Here is a 15737-nt window from a genome sequence, read left to right as displayed (position 1 = left end):
TGGGAATTATTATTAAATGAATTATTATAGCATGCTGACACAAGGTTTAAACTGTGGATACTAGTATTATATAATTGGCATATATAGACCTGAAATAGGTTTAAGAGAAGAGAATGTGTGACCTGACAATCTCCATTCAAATCACAGTAATTGACGAAAGTACCAATGTAATGTGCCACATGCACATGACATACAATACTATGGGATGTATTAAGTGGGCAAATATTTGGCTAGGAGTTTGAAGTCTGGAGATGTCATGTCATTTTTTGCTGTCGATGCTCTCATTCTTTGTGCATATTGTTCCACAAAAAAGTGCCCTAGTGTGCGCACCACTGGAGTTATCAACAGTGGTGGTCATTCCGAGTTGATCGCTCGTTATTTTTTTTCGCAACGGAGCGATTAGTCGCTAATGCGCATGCGCAATGTCCGCAGTGCGACTGTGCCAAGTAAATTTGCTATGCAGTTAGGTTTTTTACTCACGGCATTACGAGGTTTTTTTTTCGTTCTGGTGATCGTAATGTGATTGACAGGAAGTGGGTGTTTCTGGGCGGAAACTGGCCGTTTTATGGGTGTGTGTGAAAAAACGCTACCATTTCTGGGAAAAACGCGGGAGTGGCTGGAGAAATGGAGGAGTGTCTGGACGAACGCTGGGTGTGTTTGTGACATCAAACCAGGAACGACAAGCACTGAACTGATCGCAGATGCCGAGTAAGTCTGGAGCTACTCAGAAACTGCTAAGAAGTGTCTATTCACAATTCTGCTAATCTTTCGTTCGCAATTTTGATAAGCTAAGATTCACTCCCAGTAGGCGGCGGCTTAGCGTGTGCAAAGCTGCTAAAAGCAGCTTGCGAGCGAACAACTCGGAATGACCCCCATTATCCGGATTTATGAGTAGTGTGATTTATATGCATGTGCAGTAAAATTAAAATGCTTAACTGCACCCAACATCAACAAAGCATGCGTCTCTGAGTCAGACCTTAACACTCTCTGTGAGCTGTAATAAACAAAAGTGCCTCATAGTCTGTAAGGTCACTCACTGATGTTCTTTTGTGGACAACACAGTGGTCAATAATAAACCCTTCATCAGTGAGAACTTTTCTTGCAAAGATTTCATCATATTTGAACCAATGTATCTTGTCCTGCCCAATCTTCATATAAGTTGCATTTAAACCCCCCACCAATATCAGGTATCCTTCAGGTTTCAGTAACTTCATGAATTTTCTGAGATTCTTTATATAATCAGCTTGGTCTTTGCTGATGGTATCCAGCATACATACACTGATGACACAGTCTGCTGGTTGGAGCACCTCCGGGTCTGTGAGATTCTCATTGTCAATGTTACATTTCACAATCTTTGTTATTGCCGTCTTCAATGTCATGTCTTTGTCCTGACATGGGTCACTGAAATATATAAACACAAAAGATTCATTAGGATCTAGGACTAGTCATGCCACCTCATTAGAAAATAAGATATAGTTGTACAGATGGAGCCGCACTCATCCAGTGTGGATCCATCACAGGCGTGCAGTCCTGGCGCAACTAGGTATTCCGTCCCCTTAGCCCTGCCGGGAGTGCCCTAGAGACGCTCTCCCATTCTGGTGAATGGGGCATGTCTCCATCATGGGTGCACGCTCGTCTGGAAGAAGATGCTCACGGCATTAGGTGCACCAGGTCAGGTCCACCCAGGAACAGATAGAGCCATGACTAGCGTGGCTCCATATGTTCTGTATATGAAGATTCAATGGGTAGGAAGGTATAATTTAGGTAGGAATTGTTTGTTTTCTGGATTGGTTTCTCAAAGTTGGAAGAGATTGGGCACTATGCTATACTTTCAATGAGGAACCGCTTTCATCTTTCAAGTGCATTTAATATGGCAGTGGTGGGGAAAAAGTGTCCATTAGGTACCCCTATCTGAAACACTCAGTGCAATACAGTTTTTTTCCCATTATTCAGACTTAGGGGGCTATTTAGAGATGACGCAGATCACTGCATATGCAGCCATCTCTGGACATACTGGGGGTCGCCCAGCACATGGAAAGGCCACCCAGCATGTGTGAGGCCACCCTCCAATGCATCCTAATTTTGGTTGCAGAGACATCGGGCCTTAGGTTGACTTCTGGCAGCGCAGCATGGCTGAGCTGTCAAGCGGACAGTGGCCATTTTTTTATCGGAGTGGCTGCATGTGACATCACGCAGCTGTCCTGAAAATGCTGCCGATCCAACCCCGTTTTCAACACCATCACCCCCACAATGATGTAACTCTGCCCCCGCAACGCTCACCGCTGTCAATCATATTGCAGTCACATCCATGGGGGATGCAACCACAATGTGTATGGCCGCGCCGCTGCTGTTGCGGTTGGGTCTGAATTATCCCCTTATTCTCTGCTTAAAACCCAGCTAGAATCAATTCAAAAGCAAATAAGACTGAACATGATCAGAGCATCAGATTTCATCATCGTGTAACCTCTTTCATACATTACATGTGGATCTCAGAGCATTTGTGCCACTGTTTGGTTAGTGGGAGCATTTATTGGCATGTACAGTTATTGCTGGCATGTGGGCAGGGACAGTCCATGGTTTCTAGGTGCCCTAGGCATAGACTTACATTATTGCTCCTAAAACCCTAATGTGCTCCTTCAGTCCAATTTACATAAAAACAAACTTACATGATAAACAAAGTCTATGACAATGGGTGAGTAATTTTCACATGCACATCCATTTATCAATATACCCTCACAGCACCTATTAACACATTTGTTCACATTGCCTGCACCCATCAACCTCCCTCCACCCATCACTTGCTAATCCATTCGCCACGAACACTCAATAACCCCCCTCACAGCACAAATTACTCCCTACCCCAGCCCAGTAGCCATTGATCTATTCACTCTCAGCACCAATAAACTCCCCTCCAACTGCACCAATTAACCCCCTCATAGCACCTCTTAATCTATTCTCCACCAGCACTCTTTAAACCCCATCTTACAACTCATTAACCTCCTTCCACCCAGCACCTATTAATACATGTATTAATAATATTTATTAGTGGGAAGGGAAGGAGAGGGAACAGGGTGAGGCACCCATGCTGCTGCTTCCTGCCTGCTGCACCTGGCTGATAACACTGATGACCAGAGGAGCAGAGTGCAGCAGGTAGATATAATAGCTGGTCACCAGCATTAAGTATAATAATGATGTCAGAGACATCCTTCATTTTTCTAACAGGCAGCCTCAGCAGGCTGTGCCCTCTGGGCCAGGCACCCTGGATATGCCAGCCCTGCACGTTGGGACTTTTGTGACCAGTGGGGATTTGAGGGCACGTCGGGTATTTTTTGGATCAGTGAAGAGCCGAGTGCAGAGTTGCATATGGAAGATACGAGTAGCTGCATATGGTTGCTATGGTTGCATTTTGAAATGCAAATGTCTGATGTGGGGATGCGGAAATCATCTGGGAAGTTTGTTTTTTAAAATTCTGTTTCTGTGATTAAAGGTTCTATTTACTAAGCCTTGCATGGAGATAAAGTCGCTGGAGATAAAGTACCAGCCAATTAGCTCCTAACTGTCATTTTTCAAACACAGCCCATGGCATGACAGTTAGGAGCTGATTGGCTGGTACTTTATCTCCACTAGCGACTTTATCTCTATCCAAGGCTTAGTAAATAGACCCATAAGTGCAATAGCTGCAACAAGAGCTGCACATGCACAGTGTAGAGGGCGACCGTTCCATTATTACAAAAATGCATCATTTTAGAGTAAATAAAACTGATGATGTAAAAGTTTTATACAGAGAAATGGATTAAGTGAGTTATATTGTCAAATTATAATTACAGCATTTTAAGATTGTTGTGCACAACGTCTTCAAAGAAGAAGGGTTGTAGCACACAGTAAGTGGGGAGTCCTATATGTATACCTGGGGGCAGTAATAACTCACACCGATCTATTGCTAAAAATGTTACTATTAGACAGGAAGGGACAGTTAACTGTTCCAAATAAAAATCCAGTTATTGGTGAACTTACAAACCTTATGGGCCACATGTAATAGTCTAAGAGTTGGGGAGTTTGTGATATCTCAGCAGTTTAACCAGTGTCGGGCTGGGCGAGGGTGTGGGGGGGGGGGGGGGCAGAGTGCCATTTGCCCGCCGGGCTTGTACAATTATGCAACACAGGGGCCGTTGCTCTGTTGTGCCTGCTCATATTCCTGACAACCAGGAAGGATCTCTCCCTGCCTTCCAACTGTCAATGTCAGGCTGCTGCTGCTTACTGCTGATTGCTGTGTCCGGACTTCTCACCGATAGCTATCCCTAGAATGAAGGGGCTTTAAGAGGTGGTGGGGAATAGCAGGGCTCAAATGGGGGGGGGGGGGGGGGCTGCCTAGTACAGTATGTGTTTTAGCACTGTCTGGCTGTGTTGAGTGCAGTCAGCAACTTTCGTGCAGCTCACTTCCTCCCACAGTCATGACTGATGCAAAGATAAGCTACACACCCACCAGACAATGAGGAGATGATGACAGCAATGCTACCACTGCCCTGGACAGAGGGGGGCTTTCAATGACAAGGAGTGCATGCATCTGTACCCTTTTTGTATTTTATTAGATAGCTTTTTTTGTATGGGAGTGTAACGAGGTCTGAGCAGGAGGGGTGCCTAGCAAACAGCAGGGAGCCCTACCTGTTTCGTTGGAAATGGTCCTTACAATATCTGCCGAAGTCCTGTGGCCCATTCTATCAGCCTTAAGATGGGTACACACTAGAGAAAGTGTCATCTGATCTGGGATTATGTGAACCTGCTATGTCGCTGACAATGGGCACTACCATGTGGCATCAGCAACATCCTCCATCACCCCTACATGCAGAGCCAATGGAAGTCACTGCTAGCGAGAGCCATGCCGCCAAATGCAGCATGGCCGCCACCATCATTGCTGCCAGCATCAGCAAGTGTTTATGCACTTGCTGGTATTGCCACTCCTGCCAGCTCCCAAACCTTCTGATGTCAATAGTTACACACATCGTGTGGTGTGTACCCAGCTTTACTTCAATGCTGGACCTGGCAGCTGCTGACACTACATCTGATGGCATAATAGTGGCATGTGAAGAACTCTCATAGCCTAATAGTAGCACTTGGAGGAGTCTGATAGTATAATATTGTCATGTGAAGTAATTTGTTGGCATAATAGTGACAAGCAGAGGAGGCTGATGGCACAATAGTGACATGAGGAGGAGTCTGATGGCATAATAGTGGCATGCGGAGGAGTCTGATGACACAATAATGGTACGTGGAGGAGTCTGATTGCACAATAGTGGCAAGAGGAGGAGTCTGATGGCATAATTGTAGCTTGCAGAGGAGTCTGATGGCATAATAGTGGCATGAGGTGGAGTCTGATGGCATAATAGTGGCATGAGGTGGAGTCTGATGGCATAATAGTGGAATGCAGAGGGGTCTGATTGCACAATAGTGGCATGTGGAGGAGTCTGATGGCATAATTTGGCATGCGGAGAATTCTGATGGCACCATAGTGGCATGTGGAGTAGTCTGATGGCATAATAGTGCCATGTGGAGGAGTCTGATGGCATAATTGTTGCATGCAGAGGATTCTGATTGCACCATAGTGGCATGTGGAGAAGTCTGATGGCATAATAGTGGCATGTGGAGGAGTCTGATGGTATAATAGTGGCATGAGGTGGAGTCTGATGGCATAATAGTGGCATGTGGAGGAATCTAATGGCATAATAGTGGCATGAGGTGGAGTGTGATGGCATAATTGTGGCATGTGGAGGAGTCTGATGGCATAATAGCAGCACTTGGAGGAGTCTCCATACTGTCCTTGGATGGGTTCAGTCTGTTGTCTTTTATGCCATCTATTTTATCACGGTGTTACCACCAACATCATTTCTCTTTGCCCTTTGTAATTTTCCTTTGGTGACCTGTGTATCTGTTTATTCCTGAATTGTAGTATGCCAATCTATTATGCTCCATCCCTATATTAAAGATCTCTTGTACTTAATTACTATCTCCCTTGCTCGTGCAGTCTCTCCCACTGCCCCCTGCAGTGTCTCTCACTGTACCCTTTTCCCCATGCACAAGCGGTGATCAAATGTACTATAACAAGCACTATTTGGCACTTACAGCAATATTCGGCATGTATGAAAACAGATAACGTCGAGAAAATCACAGATTTGTACGGTATCTACAAACATCTAACATTTCACTGGCAACAGAAAATCATTCGGATGTATAAAAAAATAATAAGCGCACTTTGTAACTTGTCCTTTTTCACATGTCGGCAGGGTATGTGCGCTAGTAGAAAAGCCAGGGCCACTTGCTTTTGCTTGCCCCCAATGCTGAAAGTTGCCAGCCAGCCCCTGGATTTAACCGCAAGGATTTTAATCAATAACATATCACCAAATTCTGCACCTGACATTATTACATGTGGCACTATGAGTCTCTGCCTTACACCCTATCTGTTTTTTTAACCCTCAGTCAGGTGCAGCTGGCCTGACAGGCACCGCAAAGCTGTTCTCGCTCCCCTCTCTGCCCCAAGGGGGCACAGGGGTCTGTCCCTCCTAGTTCCTTCCTATCTCTAGGTGCTGTTCGAAACCCCCCTGGTCAGTTTTCCCGCCATCTGCGTGGAGTGCAGTAGTGACGCTCCTGGCCTCTCAGGCATACTGCACCCAAACTCCTCTGACTTTTGAAGGTTCGTTATTCCTTTTATTTTCAATTATTTTGTATTTATTGTTTATTTTGCTCATTTCATGCATGAAAATGACAAAGGTTGTGGATATTTTGCGGAAATATGTAGGTTTTACCAGGGTGGCCAAACTTATACTCATGTTCATGTTTTCTCTTTGTTGCTTCAGATTTTCTGCAGAAATGGCCCATAAAACCTACAATTTCTCTCTTTGTACATCCTAATGAAGGTCACTGATCACATTAAGAGCGTTAGAATTTAGTTAATTAGGAGCTAATGATGATTTTCTAACATGCGCCTGTCAGGCGCACTGAGCCTAAACCTGGGAGTCCCACTGGTGCGCCTGACGGAGGGTAAATTCCTAAATGTAATTCCTTTGCTCAGTTGTCTCGATTTCTGTGACATCTACTGGTCTTATAATGCTAATTATTGTTATCCTGGTGGTATTATCTTTAATTATGTATGTTACTAATTTGAAATAATGCAATAATATCTTTATCTGAGAATGTATTACACAATGTGGCCTTTTGCTGAATTTGCTATTCCTCATGTGTTATTACATTTGTTGTGTTTTTTTATTACCATCTGATCTGCAATACTCATTCAGTATATTTTCTTATATTTGTCCCATTTATTAAATATTAAATGACACTATTTACACAAAGAAAATGTGAACATGTTGTGGCATATCCCTAACATCATCACGCGTCATTTTCCACATAATGGAGGATTACTAATTCTGCCTAATTTCTACTCGGGAAATGCATAGAACCTATTTATTTCATTCTGTGTTATAGATCTCATTCAGGAAGAATATCATGTTTGGATACTGTCCTAGTAAATGGAGAAATGACTACAGCAGAGGGTTGTCAAGGCAACCTAACAGTGCAGGTTTTAGGGATATCCATGATTGAGCACAGATGGATTTATCAAATTAACTGTGGTACTAATTAAGTCACCTGTGCCCCAAACAAGGTTATCCTTAACACCTGGACCGCTAGGGTGCCTTAAGGACCGCGTTTTGGAACCTCTGGACTGGAGTATAATAAAATACATTATAAACTAACATGTTTGATAATCCTTATCTGCTGAAATGAAAGGACTACAGTCTCTACAATATTTTAAAGAAATTAATTGTTTGACAATATCTCATTTTATAGCGTGTCAGCTACAGAGATAGATTGCAGATTGTTTTTTTTGTACCGTTTCTACTCACTTATAGAGGATGGTATATTGTGCTGTACTGTATATTCTACTCTCTACAATCTACAGCATGTATAAGGTTGTGCAATGACTATTAGTTGCCAAACAGCTTTTTAAAATAATTGCACTATCAAGTGCTGTGGGGCTGGTCTCTTCCAAGTGCTGCTGGGATTTCTAAGTGAGAGTGAGAAACAGTAAAAAGGTGAACTCTTATTAATCTCTGTCTATCCATATAAAGATAGTAATTTTGTGAGAGAAAGTAATCTGATTCTGATTGATTGTTTGTATCTATACTGTTTCTTTTTGTTTTATTATATCTGTACTGGGTTTTTTTGTTGTTGTTTTTTTTTTTCCTTTTGGAGGGAAAAAATAAAAAAAGCAAATAAAGTGTGAGGTGATAGCCAGAGGGGTTAACTCAGGTGTGAGTAATCAGGAGGGGGAGGGGCTGATTGAAGCAGCTGGGTGAGCCTATATAAGCAGTGACTAGACTCTTTGAGCCTGCTCTGTGGGGCTGGTCTCTTCCAAGTGCTGCTGGGATTTCTAAGCGAGAGTTGGAAACAGTAAAAAGGTGAACTCTTATTAATCTCTGTCTATCCATATAAAGATAGTAATTTTGTGAGAGAAAGTAATCTGATTCTGATTGATTGTTTGTATCTATACTGTTTCATTTTGTTTTATTATATCTGTACTGGGTTTTTTTGTTGTTGTTTTTTTTTTCCTTTTGGAGGGAAAAAATAAAAAAAGCAAATAAAGTGTGAGGTGATAGCCAGAGGGGTTAACTCAGGTGTGCGTAATCAGGAGGGGGAGGGGCTGATTGAAGCAGCTGGGTGAGCCTATATAAGCAGTGACTAGACTCTTTGAGCCTGCTCTGTGGGGCTGGTCTCTTCCAAGTGCTGCTGGGATTTCTAAGTGAGAGTTGGAAACAGTAAAAAGGTGAACTCTTATTAATCTCTGTCTAGCCATATAAAGATAGTAATTTTGTGATAGAAAGTAATCTGATTCTGATTGATTGTTTGTATCTATACTGTTTCTTTTTGTTTTATTATATCTGTGCTGGGTTTTTTTGTTGTTGTTTTTTTTTTTTTCTTTTGGAGGGAAAAAATAAAAAAAGCAAATAAAGTGTGAGGTGATAGCCAGAGGGGTTAACTCAGGTGTGAGTAATCAGGAGGGGGAGGGGCTGATTGAAGCAGCTGGGTGAGCCTATATAAGCAGTGACTAGACTCTTTGAGCCTGCTCTGTGGGGCTGGTCTCTTCCAAGTGCTGCTGGGATTTCTAAGTGAGAGTTGGAAACCGTAAAAAGGTGAGTTAGAATACAGAAAAAGATGAGTTTTATAATACACAATCAGGAACACACATTTGCAGTGCCAGTAAACTTCTGGTGAGGCTGCAAGGGGCTGACATTGTGAGTGAGTGAGAGGGTCTCTTACTTGGAGTAGCAGAGGGGCTGTGATTGTGCGGGTGTGAGGGGCTTTTTTTTTTTTTTTTTAGCAGGAGCTGGAAGCTGAGTGAAAAGGAGGAGCAGTGAGCTGGAACAACTGCAACTGCTAAGTGGAGTATAGGTGCCACAGGAGAGAGTACTACGGCTGCATAAAAGTGAAGGACCAAGAACCGCACAAAGATAGATAAGTATAAGCCAGCTTAATTATTGTATAAGTGATATTGCTTGTCTTCTATTTTTTATTTTTGCTGCTTTTTCTTTGAGTGTAACAGGGAGTTAGACCTTGCAAACAATATGGGAGGGGCTGTGATTGAGGACCTCACTCAGTGCATGTCGTGCAAGATGTATGCACACCTGGAGCTACCGGCCCAGTGTGAATACATCTGCACGAGGTGTGTGCGAACGGTTGCCCTGGAAGCCCAGGTAACTGATCTAGAGCAAACCGTTACGCGACTGAGGGAGATTCACAATCTCGAGCGTAGTTTAGACAGAACGGTGGAGGAGTTGCGGGAGGGGTCACTGGTAGAAGAGGATGATGATCAGGTAGCCAGTTGGGTCACAGTTAGAAGGAAGAAAAAGAGGGGGAGGCACGACATCTCCGAACTATCAAACCCGAACAAATTTGCCCGATTGGACGAGGAATCGGAGGATGATAGTGAAGAAATGACGGTGCCGGAGGAGACTGCTCCCTCTAGCATCCAGAGGTGCGGTCCCTCAGGCGCGGTTGGGATAAAAGATAGAGAGGTACCTAGTCAAATGGTGGTGGTAGGGGATTCTATCATCAGGAAGGCAGATAGGGCAATCTGCTACCGGGACCGTGATCGCCGTACAGTCTGTTGTCTCCCGGGTGCTCGGGTACGGCACATTGCGGACCGGGTAGATAGATTGTTGGGAGGGGGCTGGCAAAGACCCGGCGGTCTTGGTGCACGTTGGCACCAATGACAAAGTTAGCGGAAGGTGGGATGTCCTTAAGAAAGACTATAGGGACTTAGGAAAGAAACTGAAGGCAAGGACATCTAAGGTAATATTCTCGGAATTATTACCAGTGCCACGCGCTAGTCCAGGGAGGCAGAGGGAGATTAGGGAGGTAAATGTGTGGCTTAGGGATTGGTGCAGGAAAGAGGGGTTTGTGTTCCTGGAACACTGGGCGGACTTCTCAGTCAGGCGCCATCTCTTTTGTCATGACGGATTGCACCTGACTGAGGAGGGGGCAGCGGTGCTGGGGGGAAGGATGGTTAGAAGGTTGGAGGAGATTTTAAACTAGGAGCCTGGGGGGAGGGTTTAGCTAGAAACTACGGGTCATGCAGTGAGAATAGTGGGGACGGCAGTAGTAAACGAAATGGGGGAGAAGTTGGGGGGAGGGTAAGAGCAGGCGGTAAGGTTACTAACATGGGTACTAAAAGGGATTTTACCAAAGCACTAACCAATGACGATTACAGGTCATCCTTGCCACATAAGGTGAAAGATGTCCCTAACGCAAGGGAAAATACTTATCTTAGTTGTATGTATGTAAACGCCAGAAGCATTACTGCTAAAAAGGGTGAACTAGAAATACTTGCAGCAAGCAAACAGTATGATATTATAGGCATAACTGAAACTTGGTGGGATGAATCTCATGATTGGACAGTCAATCTAGAGGGCTACACACTGTTTAGGAGAGACAGACTAAATAAAAAGGGTGGAGGGGTGTGTCTGTACGTAAAGCCGTTTTTAAAACCTAATATATGGGAAGATCGTCGGGAGGGGACTGTAGACACTGTTGAGACATTATGGGTAGAAATTGCATGCGGGGAAAAAGGAACAAAAAAGTTAGTATTGGGTGTATGCTATAGGCTGCCTGGTATCAACGCATCTGATGATGAATTGTTACTAAAGCAAATTGAAAAAGCAGCAGGAGTAGGAGACATAGTAGTGATGGGAGATTTTAACTATCCAGAGATAAACTGGAAAAACGATTCATGTGATACTGCTAGGGGCAGTATGTTTTTAAACACACTAAATGATAACTACCTAGTCCAACTAATTGAGGAACCAACTAGGTACAATGCAATCTTAGACCTGGTATTAACAAACAATCAGGATTTGGTATCGGGTATTATAGTAGGGGAACCCATAGGAAACAGCGACCACAATAGGGTCACATTCAATATCAGTTTCTACAAACAGCCCTATACTGGCTCAACTAGGACTTTAAACTTTAGAAAAGCCAACTTTGAAATGATGAGGGTATTTTTCAGGGATATTGAATGGGAAGGTTTGTTTTTAGGAAAAAATACTACGGAGAAATGGGAGGTACTAAAATTCCTGCTAGCTAAAAATACACTCAAATATATTCCTATGAGTAGCAAAAAAGGGAATAAAAATCATAAACCAATGTGGCTTAACAAAAAGATTAAGGAACTTATGGGCAAGAAAAGGCGAGCATTTAAAAAATACAAATCTGACGGGGATGCAGAGTCATTTCAGCAATATAAGGAATGTAACAAAAATTGCAAAAAGGAAATAAGAGCGGCTAAAGTAGAAACTGAAAAACTAGTAGCAAAGGAAAGCAAAGCGAATCCCAAAAAATTCTTTAAATACATTAATAGCAAGAGATTAAAAAAGGAGAGTATAGGCCCTTTGAAAGACAAGTTGGGAGTCTTAAGCAAAAATGATAATGACATAGCGGACACACTAAATGAGTTTTTTTCAACAGTATTCACTAGAGAGGACCCAATTCAGGGACTGACACACAATCTCAATAATGACAATATCACACTGATAGGTACTTATTTAAGCGAGGAAGTAGTCTGTGACCGATTAAAACATTTAAAGATTAATAAATCACCAGGGCCCGATGGTATTCATCCAAGGGTTCTAATGGAGCTTCACTCTGAACTGGCAAAACCACTATCTTTGATCTTTGAGGATTCAGTTATATCAGGTATGGTTCCCAAAGACTGGCGTATAGCGGAAGTAGTGCCTATATTCAAAAAGGGAAGTAAAGCTGAACCAGGTAATTATAGACCAGTTAGTCTTACATCTATAGTGGGGAAAGTATTGGAAGGTATTCTAAGAGATAGTATTCAGAAGTTCCTTGAAACCAATAAGGTCATTAAAAGGAATCAACATGGGTTTATGAAGGACAGATTCTGTCAAACCAACTTACTTGGCTTTTATGAAACAGTAAGCGCAAACCTAGACCAGGGTAAAGACGTGGATGTAATCTTTTTAGACTTTGCCAAAGCGTTCGATACTGTACCACACATGAGACTTATATACAAGCTACAAGAATCAGGGCTAGGAAGCACAATATGCACTTGGGTCAAAAACTGGTTAGATAATAGGAAGCAGCGCGTTGTGGTTAATGGATCTTTTTCAACTTGGACTGAAGTGCTAAGTGGTGTGCCACAAGGCTCAGTATTAGGACCGCTATTGTTCAATATTTTCATTAACGACCTCACAGAAGGTCTAGAGAGCATGGTGTCAATTTTTGCAGATGATACCAAATTGTGTAAGGCTATAAATACAGAGGAGGATGCAGAGTCTCTTCAGAACGACTTAGTTAAATTAGAAGCATGGGCAGCCAAATGGAGAATGCGCTTCAACACAGACAAGTGTAAGGTAATGCACTGTGGTAACAAGAACAAAAATTACACCTACCTACTAAATGGGGTAAAATTAGGGGATTCTGTACTGGAAAAGGACTTATGTGTCCTCATAGATAGCAAGCTAAGAAGTAGTATCCAAAGTAGGACTGCAGCAAAGAAGGCTAATAAGATATTAGCATGCATAAAACGGGGTATTGATGCTAGGGACGAGAGTATTATACTCCCGTTATATAAATCACTAGTGAGGCCACACCTTGAATACTGTGTACAGTTCTGGGCACCGTACTACAAAATGGATATCCTGGAGCTTGAAAAGGTACAGAGGAGGGCGACCAAACTAATTAAGGGCATGGAGACGATGGAATACAAGGAAAGGCTTGAAAGACTAGGCATGTTTACATTGGAAAAGCGGAGACTAAGAGGGGATATGATCAACATCTACAAATATATAAGGGGACAATACACAGAGCTTGCGCGGGACCTGTTTTTGGTTAGATCAACACAGAGGACTCGTGGACACTCGCTCAGGTTAGAGGAGAGGAGATTCCGCACAATACGGCGTAAAGACTTTTTCACGGTAAGGACAATACGTGTTTGGAATTCCCTGCCCGAGGGAGTTGTAATGGCGGAATCTGTCAACACCTTTAAGAATGGGTTGGATAAATTCCTATTGGAAAAGGATATCCAGGGGTATGGTGCATAGTCATGCATTATAGTTACTATAAATAGGGATAAAATGCAATGGCTGACAGCAGCATCAGTCAGAAATTTTAGTCAAATCATCATGCATAGGACACCACAAATAGGTTGAACTCGATGGACAATTGTCTTTTTTCAACCTCAGATACTATGTTACTATGTATGTTACAAGTCACCAAGTAGGCTGACTCTTATCATGGAGAAAGCAGGAGAATCTGACAAGACAACTGGTGCTATTTTAGCCCTTACCAGGCAGTCAGTTATTACATTAATTAACTTGAACATTTTTTGAGACTATGCCTAATTAGGATGGAATATTTGATTTATTACCATCTAAGGGCGGTATTTAAATGATATATAACGCCCAATCTTCTTTCTAAAAGTGATCCAGGTTATCGTGCATATCACACCCATAGTTATCAAGTACAGCTGTGTAAAGGCTCAGGAGCCCTCGCTACCCCGGGGGGTAGCGATCTGAAATTATTATTTAACGCTCGTCAGCAGAAACAGAATGGGTGTTGAAGGGGGTAAAAAGTATTGAATACCGCCATAAGTGTCTCACAAATTATTCAGCCTAGATCAATGGTTTTTTATGGAACAAACAAAGAAAAAGTTTACTCTGCGCCAAAAAACACTTTGTGATACCAGTGTGCAGTCTGTCATGTATAATGATTGACTCAGTACAACTTCAATTATAAATAACCACTTTTATATTTGGGCTGTTTAGGATTAGCAGCATAAAATACATACATACATAGACTTTGTAGCAATAAATTGCTCTCTAGACAAACAATATAGACAATATACTAAGTATTCTAAAAATAACTTATTGGCTCTGTTTGGTAAGAATTGATTCTCTGCACGCTGTTAAACACACTTGTTTATTACATCTAAAACTACCCACTGGTCTTTTAGGTAACCATGTGGGATTTGCATCTACAGTTATTGGTTTTAGATAGCTAGGAGACAGCATCTCTTTTAGATTAGTGTTTCTCTTAAAGATAATAATTGGTTTCTCCGATAAACATTTATTTAAAACAGGATCTTGTTTGATTATCTCGTAGTTGGTCAAGACAATCTTTTTTATATCTCCTGACCTGTTATTGAATTTAGAGATAAATTTCATGGACTCTATTGTAGGAGTGATTTTAGTTTTAATTTGACTTTTTTGTTTTTCCAATGGGGTAGCTTTACATTTATTCTGGCTTTCCCTATTTTTCTGTAATAGTGAATTTGCAAACTGCTCAGATTCTTCTAATATATATAGAGGATATCCCCTCTCATGGAACTGCTGCAAGAGTATCTCAATTTGTAACTTGAATGCTTGATCTTCCGAGCAATTCCGTCTAATTCTGATAATCTGTTTTTTTGGAATATTTTTTATCCATGGTTTATAGTGCCCACTTGTATAATGAAGGTAATTCCCAGCCCCTACTGGTTTAATATAGTTAGTAGATATTTTTTTATTTCCAAAAATCGAGAACGTGATATCGAGAAAGTGAGTAGTTAGTGGATTAAAATTATAAGTGAATTTCAATTATAAGTGTTGCTATTCAGATAATTAACAAAAGCAAGGGCTAATAGAGCACCCCCTTTCCAAATAATAAACAAGTCGTCTATGTAACGGCCATAGAGGACCAGGTTCTCTCTATATGGGCCGTTCCAGATGTATTCTTCTTCGAAGTGGCCCATATAGAGGTTTGCAAAACTGGGTGCAAACTTGGTCCCCATGGCCGTCCCAAGGCGCTGTAAATAATAACGTGCATCAAACAAAAAATAATTGTGGGTTAAAATAAAAAGAATGGCTTCCAATACAAAGTCACGTCGTCCTAATGTCATATTTGGATCTCCGTCCAGATAGTATTTAACAAAATCAATACCTTTTTGGTGTGGTATGTTGGTATAAAGTGATCGGACGTCTAGGGTTAAGAAACCCCAACCTTCAGTCCAATCTTTACCAACAGTTTGCTGTAATATATGATGAGTATCTTTAATATGTGAATCTAGAGTGACGACATGACTCTGTAAATGGAAGTCTACAAAGTGAGATAAATTAGAAGAAAGTGAATTTATTCCCGAAATAATAGGTCTCCCAGGTGGATGTGATAAATCTTTATGATCTTTGGGT

At 42.0% G+C, this 15737-nt stretch overlaps 1 protein-coding gene across 1 annotated transcript in view; it reads right to left on the bottom strand.

The window, feature by feature from the left end:
* Positions 1-977: 977 nt before the first annotated feature.
* LOC134965359 (nicotinamide N-methyltransferase-like) overlaps positions 978-15737 on the bottom strand; it is a 50351-nt gene continuing 35591 nt past the window's right edge. The window contains exon 3 of the mRNA XM_063941827.1: positions 978-1401. Coding sequence (XP_063797897.1) covers positions 978-1401 — 424 coding nt within the window. The remainder of the gene's footprint in view (positions 1402-15737) is intronic.

This window comes from Pseudophryne corroboree, chromosome 10, assembly GCF_028390025.1.
Source record: "Pseudophryne corroboree isolate aPseCor3 chromosome 10, aPseCor3.hap2, whole genome shotgun sequence".
NCBI lineage: Eukaryota > Metazoa > Chordata > Amphibia > Anura > Myobatrachidae > Pseudophryne > Pseudophryne corroboree.
Note: the sequence above shows the minus strand (reverse complement) of the source record. Positions and strands in the feature narration are given on the sequence as shown.